Genomic DNA, 20,955 nt, shown 5'->3' on the forward strand with positions numbered 1-20,955 from the left:
GGGGGGGGGTGATAGAGTTGATGAGGTGGGGCTTTTCTATGAAGACGTATCAAGATGAAGATCACTCATCGGGTCTTTTTCACCCTCTTGTCGCTGCTCTGTCTCCGTAGATAGGAGCTCTCGATCACAAGATTGACCAAGCTATGAGTAATAGGATCCTTTGTATCTTCTTCACTGCCCAGATAAACCGAAGACAGCAACCCCATTCGTGGATGTTCTCTTTTGCACTCCTACTCGCTGCAGTTTTCTTCTGCTCCCTTCAAGCGCGGAGAATCGACCCCACAGGAGTAGTAGCAGTATTGGCTAGGAAGAAATACGCTCATCCCGCGAGCTCTATGTAGCTAGCTAACCTTCGAGCTTGTGTTTTTTTCACAACAGTTTCTTTTAAAGCGAATAGTCTTCGTGTCCGCTCTAGGCTGGGGGCTCACGGTTCGAGCCTGCCAGCTGAGGAGTAAGGAATCGCATGAGGGAGAGAGGAAGGGAGGAGAGGCTTCAAGGCGTGTGGGACGGCTGGCTGGCTGTTCGAAGCGGGAGGAGGGAGGCACCAGCGTTGTCTTTCACTCGACGTCAAGGCGTGTCTCTTTCTTTCCTTTTTTCACATCTTGTGCCATGGAGAAGTTAAAGGATGAGAGAGAGACAGAAAAGGCGATGAACGTTTGTTTGGCTGTTAGCGAGAGAAAAGGAAGAGTGCGTGTGTGTGTGTGTAATCATGCGGGGGTAGAGTGTATGTACGCAGCAAGGGTGTACCTCCATCATATGCGTAAAAGATATACGTACACCGTTGTACTTGGGAAGAAAAAGAGAAATGTAGAGATACCCACCTGCAGGTATATACAGAAGAGGTGTCTTCGCACGGGAGATAGATATCTGTGTGTCTGTTCTGTGATTTGCCTGTCATGTCTTACGTGCTTGAGCCTTCCGTGTGCTTCCAATCTTAGAGATCTTAAGAAGATCTTCGAAGTCCTTTTGTTTCTGTCTGAAAGAATCACTACTCATTTTTCATACCAAGGCAGTAGTTGTTTGGCCCAAGGACGAGGAGTGATCATCCTGAGATCTGCAGAGAAAGAAAGAAAGTGTGCGAAGACCTTTCAAAAGGATCCCGTCGTCTTCTAATGATGGCGTCTCTATTGATCACACGGGCGTTTGCTATAGTGACCCCCCATATATATACGTTATAGAGACTCTTGTCTCCCCCCCCTATATAGGAGAATGTGGATTGAAGAGCTTGTTTTCTTCTGTCCTTGAATCGACTGAGTTGACATTTCTTTCCTGCTGACGTAGGACTCTGATCTAGGACTAGGAAACCCTTGGGGAGTTGTTTGGCTGTATGTACACATACCCATGTATGTCCCCTGTCTCTCATAGTACAACAGCCTAATCAATCACTCGGCTGCTGATGTGTTCTGTAGATCATCATATAGTAGTCACGCCTTCTTCTCTCTTCTCCAAGGGAGAGAGAGACACAGTGAGAAGAACGTTTATCGTTGAACAACTGGAAGATCTTTACAGTTTCCTTCATAAAAGGAAAGAAAACACATTCGATCTCGACAAATTCCTGGGTCACCGACACTAAAGGTGTATACGACAAAAGACCACCATGGAAAGGCAACTGATACTCTCACTCCTTCGCTTCTTCTTTTGTGTCTCACCCTCTTCCTTTCCCTCCCTTTTGAAGCCCTTTGACAACAGATACAAGACCTTGAGGTGTCGTCGTCGTTGGAGGAGCCATACTAGCAGAATCAGGAGTAGGCCTATCATAGACCCTGTATATAGATAGCAGCCCTCGTAACTAGACATGTCTATATTTGGATGAGGACGGTCGACTACAACAAGGAAAGAAGAACCTTGATGGCAGCTAGCAATCCTGGAAAGATCTATGAAGAAGGTGTGATGATTTTCTTTCTTCTTGACGTCCCTCTCATTCTATACATGGAGTTCGTCCTGCCTATGATGTATGTATATGTCTCTGTGCAGGGTGGTGGTACATAGTACTACTCCTGGTGTATAGGACCATGTGATCTGGATGACCTAGACAGGTTGAAGGTCTCACTGACAATATACAACTCATGCGTGTGTATGGAGAGCACAGCAGTAAACTCAAGTCTTCCTTATCATCAGGGGATACAAAGAACCACGTAAGCTTTCGAAGGATCTTCTATTCAAAAGACGACTCTTACTTAATTTACGACAACTAGGGGGCGACTGTAGAAGAGGAATCATCAGATTCATGGAAAAATGAAGTGTGTCTAAGCAAATCGGAATAATATCAAGAGATACATATACATATATACATATTTATATATGTCTATACACATATATATGTATATGTATATCTCCCTTCTTATATCGTTCCCCCTCGCCTCCTGTGACCAACAGTTTGTTACTTACTGTGTACGTAGCAAACTGTGTCATCTACCATAGAAACCTCAATGACGAGGAGAAAGAAAAAGTCCTGTTTTCATAGAGAAGATATCATTCTTCTCTCTCTTTCTCTCTCCACCTGTCAACATCATTTCTCCATTATTCTTATCATACATCTCCCGATAAGGAAAACACATTCTACTACACAAAATAACTTTCTCTCCCTCCTCCGTGCAAGATCATCCGTACAAAGAGAAGTCCTCTCTATCTTCTTCTCTCATATTTCAAGATATCTTCGCCCATCTCTCCTCTTCTTCCTTTCCCTCGTGTTCTCCCCGTCTTCTCAACTCTCCTTTTCCCCCTGATTCCCCCCCCCCCCCTTCTTTCTTGGGACTAGTCAATGCCGGACTTCCGTGGACGTCTTGAGCTTGCTCTTCCATGTGAGGGCGTTCTGTTTGGCTCGAGCGATGACTGTATGTGCGAATTTTTCATCTGGGGCAATAGCGCCCAGGTGATTAACAAGAGGTAGAAAGAGAAGCTCAATGAAGTTGGCTTGATTCTTGGGTAGCTGGTCTTGTTGAAGCCGATCACATAGAGGAGAGACAGCTAAGCCTAATCTCTTTTCTTCATCTCCCTGAGAGAAGAATTCCTCTGCAACTCGCTTCGACCACATTTCATGCTGTTCCCAGTCAAGAGCACAATGCCCGATATCAGCTGTCTTAATACATACAGACATAATGAGAAGTCGATCATCTTCTCTTTCACGGAAGTCAAAGTCGGGGGATTCTCTTCTTGCAGCTACCCTTGTAATCGTTTCGAAGTGCTGAGACATATCGGTTGAGAGAATTAGCTCGATGATCTGTTTTCGAATCGTTCTATATTCGGAAAGACTCTTATCTTTGAAGATATTACATGACTTAAGAGAAAGAGTATAGAAAGTTAAACAGGAGTGATAGTTCTCCAAGACAGACTTGTCATTATAGACAAGAGATAGATTTGACGATGTATTGATTAAGAAGTTATTACTACGCCCTGGATGACCCACATCATGGCCAAGGGCTGCTATGAGCAAAGACAGCTCATGATTCAATAAAGCGCTTGTTTTCGCTGGGTCTGTTGAAGAGGGAAGACCATTTTGACCCGTCGTCTTGTCTCCATGATGAGTACGTGAAGTCGGTGTAGGAGATGTCCGTGGAGGCGACGTTGTAGGTAGAGTGCTAGGAGGAGAACAAGGAGAAGCTGATGAACCTATATGGGGTTCTTCTTCATTTCCCCCTCCCGGCTTAGGTCGAAAGAGTTCGAGAAGATGCGCGGCCGACAGAGATAAATGAGCTACCATAGCTCCGTGGATTTGACTATGATAAGGATTCTCTGTCTTATATAACTTCTGAAGACTATAAAGAAACTCAAGAAGAGTATTCTGATCACATTGAAGATAGCCCGACGCCATGAAAGGTTGAAGTAATTGATTCCCCACATGCACCAAGGCCTGCGATCAAAGAGAGGTGACACATAACAAAGAAAGAAATGCAAACAGATACATAAGGATTGATCGAGAAAGAGACAGAAAGGGAAGAAATGAAAGTCTTTTTCCCCTCTCAAGAGATGCACAAGAAAAACGAGAACAACTCAGTCGCGTTAAGACGGCGGAGAATTAAAACACGTCTATCGGCTAAACAAGAGAGGAAGGAAACAGCAACATAGGCGTCATCTACATACAGACAGTCTCCGTGCACCTTCGTCATATCTTCGCAAACATGTATATACAGCGTATCGTGCTAGTAGTAGTAGCAGTCAGAGACAATATCCCTAGAACCCCACTTTCCCCCAGCTATAGAAAATGATCTTTCATCATACACGATTCGCAGCGTGCGTATGATGACCTCCTACGTTCTGTCATACCACAGACGTAAGAGGTCGGGAGGCGACAAGACACACTGCTTCTGGTGCATCTATAAATATAGACGTCGTGGCCTGCTATGTGTCTTTTCACTCAACAAAAGGAGGAGACAAGAAAGAGGAGACGGAGACGGGGGGAGGAAGGATGAAAGGAAGAAAGTTAGAGAACGGTTCGAGACAACAGCGAAACGGCTGCGAGCCGCTCCACCGCGAAGAGGCGTAATCCGGCATCTGCCTATACAAGCGTGGTCTAGTAAGAGATATGAGGGAGGGTCTATACATGTGCCGAATATACTAGGCGAAGACTGTATGTGATGACAGGAGGATGGAGGCACATTCAGTCATCCCGTTACCTAGAAAAGCTCGTCTCTGTGAGACTTCTATCCGTGAGCAGGTAAAGAATGCCGCCATGAAGACGGAGAGAGAAAAACAAGGACAGTCAGGAAGGAACAAGAAACAGATATCGATGCTCTGTTAGCCTGTCGCCCTCTTTCTTCACCTCGGTCTGATGTGAAGCTACCTTGAAAGGTAAGACAGGAGATCTTCATCTACGGTTGTTTTCATTCAGTCAACATCTATCTAGCCCTCCTCCCCAGTGACCGACATGGAGACGCCTGTCTCTCTTGTCCCTACTGCGTTCCCCCACAACTGGCGGAGACAATCACTGACTCTTTCTTCTTTCCCTCTTCTTGCAGACAGACTTACATTCCCTTCACATTGCCGATTGAGCTTAAACATATCTATAGGCCAGAAGGTCCCGACATGCGTGAGAACTTCGACACCCTCTACAAGAGGAGGCCGAGGAAGATGACGTGGGGGAGCACTCGATGATGACCAGGAGAACCGAGCTTTTTTGGCTTCGAGAGAAAGAGAAGGTGGGGCCGCAGGAATGGAAGAACTTTCTCTAGGAGATACTGGGACAGAAGCAGCAACGGCCGAAGCAGCTGGGCCTCCACGTGGGCTTACAGGGAGGGATGATACACACCCGCTACCTTTGCTTACCCCTCCTGACGTTCCCCCTGCTATGCTGATATTGCGAGGAGATCTAGGAAAGAGATGAGGTGTGTCTGAAGCTCTTCGAGAGTCGGGAGGCCCAAGAAAGAGATCATGTGAAAGCTCTTTAAAACTGGAAGGAAAGAAGAAAAAGAAGAAAGAAAAACAGAATGATGCGACAATCGAGTCCTATGTCATTGACCAGTGGGAATATGATAGATTGGATGAGAGAGAAAGAAAGGTAGACACACTAGGATAGAAACATAGACGGAAAATAGACAGAGGTAATACAATAAAGATAGATGAACAGACAGAATGGAGACGCGTAGAGGTAGATTAAAGATACATAGAGAAAGAGATAGGCTCAAGGTAAGACATCTCTGCTTCTTCTCTTCCTACTCCGCACTTCCATGCCGCCTTCTCCATTCCTATTGTGAGACTGCGCCCTACAGCGAGATCTCATTGTTGTCTGTTTCATATCAGAATTCTCCTAACCGTGTATCGCTATCCTGTCTCCTACACATTGTAAACAAAGCAAGAAGGAAGGAAAAGGAATCTATCTATCGACTCTGCTCTACTCTGTCCTTGTCCCTGACTAGCTAGATTAACACGTAGGGACAATGGAAAGCTGTCTTTACAAGAAGGAAGAGAGCAAACACAAGCAAGACACAAGAAGGATGAAGTGAAGGAGAATGAGAGGACCCAGAGAGAGAAAGAATCTTATGACAGCGCTGAGAACTACCTACCTATCGTGATGTCTCGACCAGTCTGCAAGAGCTGATCTCACCCAGCGCCGTCAGTATCTGTATTCAAGATATCTATCTATCTATCTGTATCTACTACCTCCATAATCTATGTAGAGATTCTCACATGATAACATCGCATGCTACTGAATAGAAGGAGAGACACCCTTTCTTCCCACCTAGGAGCAATGATCTCTCCATCAATGAGAAACCTTGTTCTCCCCCCGTTGTCCTTAAGGCTGAGACTCTGACTGTTTAGATCAGTCGTGCTTGTAGAGAAGACGCCGTTGTGTGAATGAAGCTGGAGCATTTGGAGAACTTCGGCAGGAAGAAGATCCGTCCTGACTGCATAAAGATTATCTGAGCTTGTGACAATTCCTAGGCATTCCAGACGGAGAGCCTCCAACTGTTCGATCTCTGCCTGAAGAAGAACAGCCGCATCCATCGCAAGCCCACAAAGAGTTCACGACGGACACTTGAACGCACACAGCAAGGAGTCTTATTTACGCAGACCTAGTTGTATGGATAGAGTTTATAATAGGGAAAAAGTCTTCCTTAAGCAGAGAATAAAACCACTGGAGAAAGGATCTAACTCGTTAGGAAGTCATATCTATACAGATATACGATGTCCCGTATATATATACATATACCAGCTATATGCAGAAAGTGTGACGTGAGTATGTATGGAGATGACTGTCAGTAGCCAGGTATTCATCCGAGCGCCCTCTCCCTACACCGCCCTGTAATGCTCCCATCGTTCCTATCTCTCTTCATGTGAACCTCGGAAAGTATCAAGCTCTAGACTATACACACATACAGGGTGCAAGGAGGGGAGAGAAAGATACACTCCTGTGTGTGTGTCTTACACGTCGTCTTCTTCACTTTCTTCTGAAGGTTCGTTCAGTTGACACTTGGGTTGTCCTACCCCTCTATTTCTACGGACCTCTCCCAGGCTCCTTCTAACATTCTTCTACGAAGGACAACGAGAGATGTTGACTATCTCATGGAAGGAGTAGAGAGCCTTTCTTTCTTGTTCTTTCTATGTTCATTCTCTTGTGGTTTGTAAGTAGTAGAGAAGACTTACGGCCATATCAGGAGAGACGTCTTCATGTAGATTACATAGATGGGTGCCCATATTCTTAAGAGATGTGATGAGTCGGACGACAGCGACTTTTCCTTCAGTAGCTCCGATGATCTTCCTTTGCAGATCTGCAACCCGTTTTCTTGCTAATTCGAAGTGAAGGAAATTTCTTCTTCTTTCCGATTCGAGGGCGATGGTCGCAAGATGAAAACAGATGAGAACAAAGCATGCAATGATACCTTGGCCCCATAGAGAGGCTAGTCGGTATGTAGGTAACGTTGTTATGGCGATAGTGACGATGATACATAGAAGAAGCGTAATCCCTACACATGAGAGATGAATCCACTGAGAGAACTGAATCCGTATGCAGTAGATGAAATCAATCGCTATAAGAAAGACAAACTGCAAGACTACATTATCGGGTATCAGAGCCGACCACTCTTCTCCTATCCCCTCAAAGATGAAAAGAGAGGGAGAAGAAGAAGAAGCAGGGGGCGGTGGAGAAGGTTCACTTCGAGCAAAGGCGCTTGATAGAAATGCAGGTAAAGAAGACAAGGAAGAAGAAGAAGATGTGTCGATGTGATGGTTAGGGGGATTCGGAGATGCTTCGGGGTGTTCACTGCGAGAAGCATGTTCATAGAAAGAAGAATAGAAGAAGGAGAGACGAAGAACTTGAAAGCATTCGGCAAAGGCTATGGATATGAAATGAATGGTTGTGGTGATACAGACCGTCTTTTCGTAGTTTTTCATCTTCGTTCCAAAGACAGAGATGGCGACAAAGAGAAGAACAGAAAGACACGATCCCGACCAGAAGATGAAGCTGATAAGAGAGGCTGTATATGATGCAGGGTCAGGGGGCATCGGACTACTCCCTCCTTGACTATCTGTGGGATTCAGAGAACGATGAGGTGTATAGGCCTTCGGATGGAAGAGCTTGTCTGCTGTCTCTGCATCATGAAAGAAGATATGTGTTAGAGATGGATGCGTGGCAAAGAAGATCTGATTCCATACACTCATCATACGTGGAACAGCATAGAAGATATAGATGATCAGAATCGATAAAGATACAGGGATCGATTGCATGCATGAGAAGTGGAGAATTTCTTCCACATAAAGACGCTCATCTTCCTCAGAAAAGGCTTGAGCTGAACCCATACGTAAAGACTCGAAGATACGTGAAATCCTCCATCCAAACTGTTTTCTTCGTCTCCTCCTTGTACGGCTTCCGTAATAGAAGTCATAGTCGTCATCCTTCCTTTCGTCGCAGGGGCTCTGATCGCAGAATAAGACACATGGATTTCTTTTCAACCAAAAGTCACTCGCCGCTTGAAAAGTAGTTCCTTTCTTCTTCTTCTTCTCTTGATCTTGCCGCCCCTGCTGGTTTATGTGTACATCTCCCCCATACGCCGTTGAGTCCGTTGGATAAGAGATGTGACGCTCATCATCGTCACCTTTAAGAGCAGGCACTGAGAGAACAACGTCACAACAATTCTCTCCACCTTCTTTCTTGTCCTTTTCTTCCTCCTTCTCCTCTCCCTCTTCTTCTCTTTCACTTTCTCTCTCACCGCTTGTTCTTTGACGGCGGTCTCTATGAAGATCTTGTCTCCCGTCAAGCGGAAAAGCCGTCTCTCGTGGCCCTCCGTCTATACACACAGCGAGGTTGGGAGGAGGAGAAGAAGGAGAGTTGCTGGCACCCTTTGCATCGAAATCTTCACGAGTCAATTGCATAGGACGACTGGAGTTTTTCCATTGTTTATGCGGGCCTTCGGATGAATCTTGGGGGGGGCAAGGAGACCCTTGATCAGTAGGAGAGAAGTGTTGTGTTGAAGAAATGACAGCAGGAGGAGAAGAAGAAGCGAGGGGAAGAGCAGCAGAAGAAGAAGAGAGACTTCTTCCTCCGTCAAGTGGTGGAGTGGCAGAAGAGTCGGACATGCCTCTAATCATAGGTTGTGCATGTACCATAGAAGGAGAAAAGAGAGTTCTTGAGTCGAATAGAAGGATCGAAGATGACGAAGATGTCTTACTCAAAACAAATGAAGATCCATCATCCTCTTTACATGCGTCAGAACAGAAAGAGGAAGACCGTGTAAAGGTCTTGCCTGTATGACAATGCCGAAAGGAGCTATCTCTCTCCTCTAGAGTCGTAGCAGTTGTATGGGTTGTCCCTGTATCGTGTCGACGAGTACGATCAGCATGTGAGGGAAACTTGGGGTGTCCAGACACCTTACTATCTTTGGCAGAATCTTTCTTTCTTTGCGAAAGAAAAGCAAACACAAAAGAGGCTGTATCAAACAACTTCCATCTCCTCTTCTTCGTAGTGCTTGTGGCCTTATTATCGTTTCTCTCCTTAGCCTTCCTGCCACTACTAGGATCATTGCTATTGTCGTCCCTCTCATCGATTGAAAGATCTCTATCATGACTAATATCTCCCTGCTGAGAGAGAGGGCTCAACCGATCTGTATGGTCGACTGAACGGTCTTTCTCCTGACTGATACATTGATTACGGTGTTTCTTGAATTGAGCTAGATCAAGTCCTATGCTGTGGTCACTACCAGGGCGGGAGAATGACGCTGAGGGGCTCGGCTGAGAGACACATCTTCGATCATTCCCCGTCGTCGACCTATAGTTCACATAGTAGCATCCTTGACCAGAACGCTGTGTGTTGCTTGGTGTCTTCTTCTTACAATGAGTTGATAGATCGCTCAGGGAGGAAGAGAAGGAGGAGGAGGAAGAAGAAGGAGGATAACAAGGTATAGGAGAACTTGAATGTCTCTCTTCGGATTCTTCCTCACCATCTTCATTATCAACTTCATCCAGCTCAAGACTTTCGATTTCTATCGTTTCCAAGGAAGGAATCTGCATGGTCTTGACAAGAGAACAAAGAGAACTGAAAGAAAACGAAGATCAACCATAAAACAAGGTGCGAAAAGAACAACAAACCGACCCGAAGGGATGAGCCAAGGCAGGGAGAGGACGAACAAGGAAGTCTTTTCTGTCAAGTCACGTTGTCTTCACGTGGTAGTGTTCATCTGAGGTGTATATACACATGAGACAAGAATGGAAGAGTGCCATTCTGGAACAGAGTCATTTCCCTTGTTTCTTCAGAATCAGTCATGGTTTTCTTTGATCCTCCAATCTGCTTCACCACCGCGTTGAGCCATCACTGCGGGGTGTGAGGTAGAGCACGGAGCGGTTAAGTCCTCCTTCGAGGAACGAATGTACATATATACATGTTCCTGCCCTAGTCATCGTCTCCAAGGGATCTCCGCTGCATGTGTGTACGAAAAGCTGCCCTCCGCCGGTCGTACAAAGAGAAAGGTGACGTCTTAACACACAAGAGAGAGCGCCAGCTCGTCTAGGGGCAAGTACACTCGCAAGAGACTACAAAACAATAGGAGGGCTTCAGTTCCTATCCGTGTGTGAAACAAGAGATGGAAAGAAACCAAGTGCTGGGCGGATTTCTCGCCTGTCTGTGTGTGTGTTTGCCGTTCTGTACAAAAAGAAAAGGAAGTCTTCCAAGTAAAATCTGGTAAATCACACATGAACAAAGGCACTCTCGAAGGTGCAGTCGAAATGCAGCTGAAAGAAGAAAAGTCCCAGCGGGAGGGCTGTTGACGCCCTCAAGACAGCCGGCCGGTTTCGGTAAACGACAGGCAGTAGATAGCCTTCACACTGAGGCGGAGCGGAGCTACCATGGAAGGTAGGAAGACAGGCAGCTCACTCTTCGCCAGACAGCATTGACAACGATAAAACAAAAAGCAATTGTTCGATGGGGCATCTGCCGTGTCTGGTACACAAAGAGGACGGCAGTCACAAGAATGTTGAGGCTGGAGTAGATTCTACAGCGAAAACGATGGTGGGGCTGAGAGAGGCCTAGACAAAACTACCGGTGCAGATCTCCTTATCGAATAGCTCGCCCACACAATAGGAGATGCGATGCTGCCCGTGATGGAGACACAGAAACACGCGTTTCCCGGACCGAGGAGGACGCAATCAAGAGAAAGAGAAAGGCTGCTTGCAGAGCTTTCAGCAAAGGACAACCTCCGATGTTCCCAGATGAAAGCCGCTCTCCAGGAAATCCGTGCTGACCCACTCGGGCTAGTTGGCTGGCAGGCTGGCTAACCGCCACCCTGTCTGGCGAGTAACACCTCTCTCGACCAGAGTGATCTTCTTGCTTGCAGGGTGCGGCGTGTCTACACTACCACCTGCACCCACCACCTTCAAGCGGCGTGTCTAGTACCACCATTTCCTTGGTGCCCCCGGCTGTTGGCTGTCTACTGGAAAGGGAAATGCCCCAAAGCCTGAAAAATGGACCTATTATTGCAAGATCGTAGCACTTTGAGTGACGATGCCCGTGGGGTCACGTATCACCGAGGGTGAACGGTGAGGCAAGTTACGGACTACAGCTTCCTCTCTTTCTCACTTCTTTGATTCAAGGATCCGCTACCCCCTTTCCCAAGGTATCAGCCACTCACAATCGATTTACCTAACAAACTCGCGACCATCTCGGTTCCCTACAAGAACGTAGAGACTTTCCTGTTTTCACCTTCAAACAGCAAGCCTATTACTTTGTACGTCCCGTCCACCCTGTGACTCCAGCCACCCCCTCCCTTTGTTACTACTGCAGCAGGCTAGTCAATCTTGATCATTATCACTTTAGATTCCAGTGCATCTCCACTTTCACTGTCTCAAAATGAGTAAAGTACCTTTCTCCAAAGGCGGCACACAACTTTTGAACCGTCCCGGTATTAGATGCCTCGGTATGGAGGGCGACAGGACACACTTACTGAACGGAGCCTCTATCTCGTTCAGTTCGAAGAAGATACAGCTGTCCTTGTACGGGCTAGGCTGCAATAGTGATGTCTCACGAGGAAGGAAGGGAAGGTGTTAAGCGCTTCGCTTTTCCTCTAGGTCGGAGAACCGAAACACCGCGAGCACTGGAGTGACCAGTTGCCGGGGAACTTTCGTTGACAAGTTGACGGCTGAATCTCGAAGGAAGAAGAGGTTCTGTCTTTTTTCGGAAGCAGATGATGAGCAGAGTTTGTGTATTTTGGCGTGAGGGACGGAAACAACCCTCGTACCCCGATGTCCTTCAATCCCTCGAAACGATTGAGTTCAGGGCCGTGTACTGATGTACAGTGCGTACACGGAAAGAAGGAAAGACAATGTCTCCAGTTTCTCCCAGTCAAGCAAGAACAGATCAAAGAGAGTAGCTGAGCTAGAATCCTGTCTCGTTCTACTTGATGTCGACCGTAGAGACGGCTGAAGATCGGAAGTTCGAGAAGGACAGATGTTTGGGATAGTGTCTGACCAGGGGGTGAGACCTGCGGAAGCAGGGAAGGCAAGCATCTGTTTGAGAGGGTATCTGTTACTTTACCATTGGTTTATCCGTCGCGCCTACCAAGGCTCAAGATGGCTGGAATAGATCGAGTGAAAAGAACATCACCGGAACACAAGGAGTAAGAGAGGGAGAAGACACAGTCCAAGCGATCCGACTGTAGGAAGAGCGTCTTGGCGTATGACGATCACCCTGCTACTTCTGATGAGTGTAGCTCTATATCTTCTCATAGGTGTGAGTGTTCACTCTCTCTCTCCGTTTGTGCTATGCAGATGTGGCAGAAGAACGAGGCAGGGGGTGGCCAAGCAGAGACGTACCCGTGCCGTATGAAGTGCTGCTCTCCATGCCCCGAGTTCGCGCTGAATAGGAACAACAACAATGTACGGGGGAGCTGTGCATAAATATATAACTGTTCTACTGAGTGGTGTCTTGTCAGTGTGCTTTCTCGGCAGATACCCGTAGCTCTTCGTCTGGTAATGAAGCAGATGGACATCTTCTCTGCTCAGCTTTTCTCAACAAACAAGCGGCTCAAAGAGATCAAGACCGGCGAGATTCATCGAGATAGGTCATAGAAGGTACCAACGTGGCGAGAGTGAACTGAACGTCAACAGCGCTGTGTGCTTTTCTGCCTGCTCTTTGATTCCTGAGAAACACACAAGAAAACATGAAGGGTCCAACGTGCTGTTATCTTCGTCTTGCCATCTTCGCTACCATCGAGATGTTCTCTCAAAACTGCTTCAACAAGGAGAAAGTCCAGTCGACGAAGAAAAGGAAAGGGCTAATAGGACGTGCTTTGACAGTGTCCTACTCACCACACTCATGTGGGAGAAGGACTAAACGAAAGTAGCCGATGAGAGAAACTTCGAAGGAGTCGTCTCTCTCTACTCATTTTCCTTTCGGCTTCTCTCATCTAGTAGGACAGCACTCTAGTCTTCTAGTAGGACAGCAACAATCTTGACCTACTACTTTTCGAGCCGGACGGCCCGATCGAAGAAGAGACGAGACAATCATACGCAGAGAGCCAACGAGCACGTCGCCTCTGAGAGTTTGACACCCTAGTGTCTGTCATGGTAGCTCCGAAGCGAAGGGCCTTGGCACAAAGCTTGATGACAACAGTAAGGAGGCGGCGATAACCCAATCGGTCTCTCCTTGGCCAGCTGTTCTCTTGCTTTTCTTTCTTTCTTCATCCTCTTCTTCGGACGTTCAGGACCAAAACATGATTTGTATTCTTCGGTGATCACACCCGGAAAAGACCATTGCACAAAACTGTGGCTGCACAAGATACGAGTTGATCAAGAAAAAGGAAGCGGAAAGAAGAGATCCGCAGGCTAAGCCCAGACACACGCGTACACGCCTATATACGCACTCTGTCTAGATTCTGACCTACACACTACAGACGTCGGTAGATGTAGGTGGGAAATGGTGTGCTTACTTCCTTGGGACTCTGGCCATTCGAAGGCGGGAGCACATACACCTGAAGGACGGGAAATCACGGGAGAGGGCCTGCTGCTTTTCGAGCATCGACGATGTGGCCTTTTAGCTGAAGATGTGACTAGAAGGAAAAAAACTTTTTGAATTGCTCTTTGTCGATGGAAACTTCTGCCTTTCCACTCCTGCTCTTCGTAGCTTATCTTTGCTGCAGGAAAAAAAGAGGTGTGTATGATATTCTGTTCCTTTCTCCGAAAGTTCTTCCTTCTCTCTTCCCCAGTCACCACGGTACTCCCCCCTCTGAGTGGAGGCCTCCCTGCTTTTCAATCCTTCACGCGTCGTCTCTGTTTTTCCCGCTTTCTTGCAACCAAACCACAGCCAGATTCTTTCTCTTTCTCCTTTTCTTCTCTTTCTCTGACAGTCTCGTCTTCTTTAGCACTCACTCAGATTGCTTCGTTCTTTTGTTTGACGGAGAGAAACATTCTCCACTTTCGTCTCCTTTTCGAGTTCCGCCTCCTTGTGTTCAGTTGGGAGTTTTGTTTCTCCTTCTCATTCTCCACCCCGTCAAAACTCTTCTTCGTGCCAGAGCGCGAGCCTTTATCCCCTTTCATTGCGGTTTGTCAACTTTCCCATCCTTCTCTAACTCTTCTTTTCCGTCGTAGGCAGAGAGACGTCTCTTTGCGGTGCACGGGGTGGATGGATGAGTCTGATGCTTTCTCAGTACATTCGATAAAACTCCCGGTAATTCATTGCAGCCCCCTTCTATCTAACCACTCATCTCTTTCTGTCCGTCTTAGCACGCTTCTCCATAGGCTTTTTCTCTCTAGATCTCTCATCTTCTTTCCACCTATCCCGATTCTTTCTTTTGTCTGCTTCCGTTCTCTTCCTTTCCTCACTCGCATACCTTCCTCTTTTTCTCCTTCTTCGACTTCCCTTTCTCCTTCTTTTCGGTCCTCTTCTCATGCAGCACGGCACACAGGTGTGTTCTCCCTCAGCTCCTGTCGGCTCTTCTCTGATAGGAGTAGGAGGGATGGACCACGGTGGATACGCTTCTTCTTCTTCTTCACGGCCAGCTCCTCGGCCTCCTGCGACGCCAGAAGAGCGACTGAGAATACAAGAAAAGTACCGGGAAAAGATTAAAGAAAGGAAGATAAGGATCTATCAGACAGCGCTTGATGAGGTGATACGAAGAGAGAAGGCTGGGGCTATGTATCATCTTGTCTTCAAGATCCCCTATAATACACATGTAAGCCAATCAACTTCATCTCCCGCTTTTCTTCGACCTTTGTAACGCCCTTTTCTCTCTCTGTCTCTCTCCCTATGTATATAGTATATAGGTATGTATAGATACTCGTGCCCGTTCCTATGAAGAACACCAGAAATTGACTTAACGAAAGTAAGAGAGGACAGAGATCTAGCTCTTCCAAGATAAAGAAACACTTCGATGATGTATTCGAGATCGAGGAATACACTCGTAGACTGACTGGCTTTTCTCGTATAGGGTGAACATACATAGGCCCCGCTGGAGTGTCTGCAAAGACAACAATTCTCCTAGAGTGTATCTACACCTCATGTGGAGTTCTCTCCTTAACTATCTTGTATGGAATACTACTCATTTTAGTAGTGCAGTTCTTCTCTTAACTTTTTCCGTCTCTCTCTGTGTTTGTATCCACATGTACATGGCCATTTTCATACATGATATATCTGTAGATGGGTATCGGATACATATGTGCGTGTAGCGATCTTTTATCTCTCCACGGGTTTGCGGACTGCGACTGTAAGGTCACATGGTCCATCAGTGGGAGTCTTCTCAAGGGGTGTTCGAGTGCAGGCTGTTCTTCTCAAGATGACTTCGCTTTCAAAATTCTCTCCTGTTTCACAAAAGCCTGTCTCGCCAACGTATCTTCAGCATGTATATGTTTAGAGTCGAAAGAACATGTGTATGCTTAGAGTAGGCAAAGGGGCCTCTCCATCTGTGCCTTGCAGACTGGACATATGTGTGCGTATCCCTTCATCCACCTTCGCGTGCGCCCTACATCTATAGATGTGCGAGGGCGTATTCTCTCTCTCCTTTTCTCTGTATTCGCATACAGAGGTAGGACATGTACTTTCTCTGTGCACATCTATATCGTTCTATACATGTAGATAGATGTCTATAGGTAGATATAGAAACATCAGCTGCAGGAGAGGCCTCAATCGCTTCTGCTATTCTTGTCCCGACACTCTTGAATCCCTCATAGGAACAGAAGAAGGAGAAAACAGGACATAGAAGTTTCAACTTCTTCATCTTTCAATGCTTCTTTCCTTTCTCGCCTCTCTCTTGTTGAAGTCATCAAATACCTTTCTTCCCCTCTAGGTTACTCACTGTCTTCACGATTGTTTCCCACCCTAAATCCCCCCGAAAGTCTTCAGGACCTCGACAACTCCTTCTGCTTCGATACTTCCCTCCTGAAGGAAGTACAACTTTTTCTTTCTTTCTTTGTTCAGTTCGGTCAGAATGTCTTTTTAGTAGGCAGTGAAGCGGGTGTCTTAGGAGGGTGGAATCCTGATGAGGCCGTCAGTCTTAGCTGGACAGAGGGGAATGTGTGGGTAGGAGAAGTCAAGATCCCACGAGGTAAGAAGACACAAAGAGAAGATCAAAAGAAGTCTAAACATCGATGGAGCTTCCTTCTGCTAGGGTCTTCTACAATGACAAAATAACGCAGGACCGGAGTTTCGTACTCTCTGTCTTCTTCATTGCTGTAGATCTATCTATCTTTAATGTATCTATCTTCAGTCTCTCTTCCTTCAGTCTATCTGTCTATCAGTAACTTCGAGTGAGACGGATTCCTTGAGTGTGTACACACGGCATGGATTTATACTTATGTACACATAGAGCTATCCCTATATATATTTCACCTACTCTCATCACACTACCATCTTTTGTTCCTTCCGTCAACCTGACTTCTCTTTCTTTCCTCTTTCTTTTCTCTATTGAAACACTTCTTCCTTTCCTTTTACCGCGCAACCTCTTACATATTGCCTACCTGTTATCTTACCCGTCCATTTCTCTCCCCTATTTCATTTATCCTCGGAGTCCTTGGATGTCAATCCTCTCTAGAAGGAGCAAACAAAGAGTCTTGTTTCTTCCTCTCTGTAAAACCTTCACTTTGGCTCTTCTTTCACATCCTTCTTTCATGTCTTCTTTTGTGACCTCGGCGGTAGATCTTTCTCTTGGTCTTCCTTATGTTTGCCTCCTCCTACAGGCGTCACGTCCATCGAGTATAAGTATATTTTGAAAGAAGGAAAGTATGTTGCTTGGGAGCCTGGTAGAAACCATGTGATTGATCTCCGAAGGCTTGGCTCTCCTAATAGTAAAGATGGAGGAGGGATGAGTCTGAAGAAAGTAGGGAGTCTAGGGGGTGGGAGCTTTCGAGAGGTCATCGGACGAGGTCGAATCGATTCAACAGGAGCAGCCGCTCACGTCATACAGGATACGTGGGGCGCCGGTTAGTATACGTACATGATGCATACACATTCCTACATACGTCGGTCTTCTCAATGTTCATAAATATTCATACATACCCCTCCACGTCACTGAAGCGAAGAGAGGGGATGAGGGGTGGGGGGGGAGAACAAGGAGAAGGAGAACAAGAAGAGAAGTGTGGGAGAGAAAGAGAGTGAGAGAGAGAAGGAGGGAGAAAGAGATATTAGAATGATATGGATGAAGAGGGGTCTTGTTAGTTGATAAAGACAAAAAGAACAGAAGGAGATGATAAAGAGAAGAGAGGGTGTAGCTGACAACTCTGGAGAAGAGGAAGAAAGACCGAGAGAAAAGGGGTGTAAGAAAGAAGAGACGAAGCGATTGATGGCTTCGCCGATCTTGAGTGAATGACCTCTTCAATGCGTCTTAACGGCGCGAGGTTCTTCTGAAGCAGGAGTGAGAGGGAGGGAAGATCGAGAAGGATAGAGAGCAAGAGAAAACAGAAGGAGAGAAGAAGAGAATCAGGGTGCGGCGAGGGCAGTCATTGGGTAGAAGTGATGTATTGAAGTGGGTGTATGAAAGAAGAGAAAGGCTCGAATGAAGTTTAGAAAAAAGACTGAGGTATGGCCTGTTGTTCTTTCTGTGTCGATGGTCTTATGGTCTGGATGCTCCCTCGGTACGTTTCTCTGAAGACCTCTCAGGTCCCCCTTCCCTTTTCCCTTCCAAGCAGCTTTCTCTTTCTTTCTTCAAAGGAAAGACGCACGCGTGAAGGAATGATCTATTGGTCGCTTGGGATAAGAACGGGGAGGTGCGCTGTCTGCTATTCTGTCTATAGAGCAGATCTCATTGGACTTCCGCAAGAACGTCTGAGCTATGTGAGTCCATTGTGGAAACACATCTCTCTATCCTCGTCTATCTTTCTCTCTATGAAACTATTATGTAGGAGGGATAGGCGAGATAGCCTGATGTTGTTTTCACGGGAGGGAGCAGTGTACTTGCACCCTTGACATTCCCTTCGTCAAAACGAGCCGTTTGTTTCTCGGGTGTATAGACACCTCGATGTCTCCCCCCCCCTAAGCCTTGTCTTGTTCTTATGCTCTGTCCGAGTATTCTATGTAGGAGTCCGAAAGGAATGAATCGACGCCTTTGTTTCTTTCTTACACATCCAGTGAGGTTGTTTTGCCTTCACTTCGAGAAGAAGAAGATCGAGTTTTTCTCATTCTAAGGAGACGATAGCAGCAGCGGCCCCAGAAGCGGTTTCCCCTCTAAGACTTTGTCGATTGTCTTTCATCTTCTCACTTTTCTAACAAGCCCAGCACACTCTTTCTCATCATATATCTGTTGGTATCTTCATACATAATGATGTTGGTATCTTCATACATAATGAGCCATACCTATGAGACACACAAAGTTGGTCTCTCTACGAGTTGTTGTCTACTCATCTATCTGCTTCGTGACGCTTGCAAACTTTCTACCAAAGATTTGAGAAACTTTCCTCATCCTTTGTAAAGTCTTCGTCACCTTTCTTTCCACTCGTGTTTCATCTCTTCTCTTTCCAAGAAGGAGAGATATTCTCTGTCTTCTTTCTTCTTTCCTGTGGAAACAGGATCTCCCTTTCTCTTGCTTTGCCCAAGGAAGACGACGTAGAGGAGAGGCACTTTCATCACATGGCGTACTTCACTCGATCCCTTCTTCTTCTTTGACTGGTCGAGTAGAAAGAACCTCACTACTAAGGAGGTCCATACGGGTGCTCCTACTGTGTGTTTATGGGGACCACGGGTCTTCTTCGATGCCTAGGGGGAGGGAGTATCGTCAGGTTCTCTGATAAACTCGCATGTGCTTACAACAAGAATAGCACGTGACGCTATATGTAGGATGTCTCTGCCTGCAAGTCCCCAGACCTCAGTATGGGGGAAGGTAGAGGGAGGAGAAGCCATCGGGGAGGGGCAGCGATACGTAGAGAGATAGAACTAGTGATACCCATATATATATATATATATATATATGTCTATATGGCCTATGGATTTATACGTAAAGAAAGATACATGTAAGTTGTGAAGAGAATGTAGGTTGTAGGGCGGATCCAAGGCTTGAACAAGAAGAAAGAGGAGAACAGCTATGTGAATGTAAGTCACTCGTTACCCACGTGGTGGCATGTAAACAGTGGAGAACTCGACATTTGAAAGACTACACGCAAGCGAAAGGCGCGAGTTACCAGAAACGTTTTTTGTTCTCCTCTTGTCAACAGTGAGAATCTCTCTCTATAGATACACATACGTATACGTAAGGATATGTATTGCCGCTCTTCGCCTCCCCTGACGAAGGTAGTAGTAGTAGTTACATTCATTTAGTTGTACTCGTGTGTAGAATAGAGGAGGCTCTCTTTCACTGGCTGCAAGACCTCCTAGAGTGCTTACCTCCTCTTCTTTCTTCATCTTCTTTTTCGCTTCTTTTTCTCATCATAGCATGTCTCGGCCGTTCCCGAAAAGTACAAGTTGAGTTCCTGATAGACACGAGAAGCCAATAGCCGGCTAGCTAGCTACATTGGGGGTCGTGGCTGACTGTACTGGCTTCTCCCAACACACTGATGAACTATTCGAGTCGTGAAGGGTTCTGAGTCCGTAGAAAAGAACAAAAGAAAGTACCGGAGAGATAAAGAAATGAAGACAAAAGAGAAATTTAGAGTGCTTTTCTTGTGTGAGTTGAAGCCGAGAGATCGACTGAATTTTCACCATTCCTAAAGTTATCTAGGAACAAACCTTCACAGAGAGATGTTCTTCTCGAAAGAAAATTTTTCCGTGTCTTTCTCCATCAGCATAATCATCTCGGAAACGTCTGGAGGAACCGTAGACAACCTCCTCCTTTCCCCCTCTTCACACTTTCGCCTTGTTACTTTTTCATTCTCTTCTTCTTATTCAACCCTCTCCGATACACACACAGACACAGTACATAGACATACGCAGATACAGATGATGTAAAGTCTCTCTCTCTCTCTCTATCATATACTACGCACGGTGTATATGTCTCCACATGTAGTTGTCAACCACATCCCCGCTGAAGACATACACAGGAGAGACAGAGACGAAGTAACTGGCAAGAGGATGCACGCCCCCCCTGTTCATTACTAGGAAAGTTCGGCTGATGGTAAAGTTATCTAATACAACGCTTTCTTCAATTCAGATGGGGTGTTTTGTTCCTCACGCCTCCATCTCTTTCTGTCGTTTACGTGATCGACTCTGTCTAATCATGACTCCTGTTAGTCTAGCTCTTCGGTGTCCCTCTGAAGCTTCATACGCCTTTATTAACGTCCAAGGAGGGTGGGAGGAAGGGCAGGGGGGGGAGAATAAGAAAGAGAAGGAGAAAAAGAAGTTAAGATGTGTTTTTCCTTCTTTTCGGCACCTCCACTGGTTCATCAAGCATACATCACAAGAGAAATTCTTATTCTTACACGAAACATTAGATGATCGAATCATGCACCCCTTTGCTCCACAGCAGATTAATACGCGTCGATGTATCTATCTATCTATCTATTGATCTCGCCAACTCCGAGAGAGCGTCTTCATCTTCTAGTCTTCTCTCTCTGTCTCATCAGTCGCTATAGCGACTTGGTACTTCTACTTGTTCTCTTCTCCCTCTCTCTCCTCCTCCT

General features: G+C 46.2%; 5 protein-coding genes across 5 annotated transcripts; 3 read left to right on the plus strand and 2 right to left on the minus strand.

Annotated features, from left to right (window-relative positions):
- Positions 1-43: 43 nt before the first annotated feature.
- On the plus strand, positions 44-991 carry CSUI_008281 (uncharacterized protein; the record flags this gene model as incomplete). The annotated part of the gene is made up of 1 exon (XM_068068415.1): positions 44-991. A coding segment is annotated over exon 1 (381 nt), but the record flags the coding sequence as incomplete, so codon positions are not given.
- A 474-nt stretch (positions 992-1,465) lies between these two features.
- On the minus strand, positions 1,466-11,053 carry CSUI_008282 (3 5 -cyclic nucleotide phosphodiesterase domain-containing protein). The gene is made up of 4 exons (XM_068068416.1): positions 7,081-11,053; positions 6,176-6,417; positions 4,966-5,386; positions 1,466-3,850 (listed from the first exon to the last, which is right to left on the minus strand). Exons 1-4 carry the CDS (start codon positions 9,937-9,939, stop codon positions 2,759-2,761), a joined length of 4,614 nt encoding a protein of 1,537 aa, XP_067919606.1. The 5' UTR covers positions 9,940-11,053; the 3' UTR covers positions 1,466-2,758.
- A 2,623-nt stretch (positions 11,054-13,676) lies between these two features.
- On the plus strand, positions 13,677-18,507 carry CSUI_008283 (uncharacterized protein). The gene is made up of 4 exons (XM_068068417.1): positions 13,677-15,089; positions 16,331-16,457; positions 17,089-18,181; positions 18,426-18,507. The coding sequence occupies exon 1, from the start codon at positions 14,075-14,077 to the stop codon at positions 14,981-14,983; it is 909 nt and encodes a 302-aa protein (XP_067919607.1). The 5' UTR covers positions 13,677-14,074; the 3' UTR covers positions 14,984-15,089; positions 16,331-16,457; positions 17,089-18,181; positions 18,426-18,507.
- Positions 18,508-19,346: 839 nt separating this feature from the next.
- Positions 19,347-19,938, plus strand: CSUI_008284 (uncharacterized protein; the record flags this gene model as incomplete). The annotated part of the gene is made up of 1 exon (XM_068068418.1): positions 19,347-19,938. A coding segment is annotated over one exon (210 nt), but the record flags the coding sequence as incomplete, so codon positions are not given.
- A 51-nt stretch (positions 19,939-19,989) lies between these two features.
- Positions 19,990-20,955, minus strand: CSUI_008285 (uncharacterized protein). The gene has a single exon (XM_068068419.1). It carries the CDS (start codon positions 20,777-20,779, stop codon positions 20,504-20,506), a length of 276 nt encoding a protein of 91 aa, XP_067919609.1. The 5' UTR covers positions 20,780-20,955; the 3' UTR covers positions 19,990-20,503.

This window comes from Cystoisospora suis (genome assembly GCF_002600585.1).
Source record: "Cystoisospora suis strain Wien I chromosome Unknown contig_4603, whole genome shotgun sequence".
In the NCBI taxonomy this organism is placed as follows: Eukaryota; Apicomplexa; class Conoidasida; order Eucoccidiorida; family Sarcocystidae; genus Cystoisospora; species Cystoisospora suis.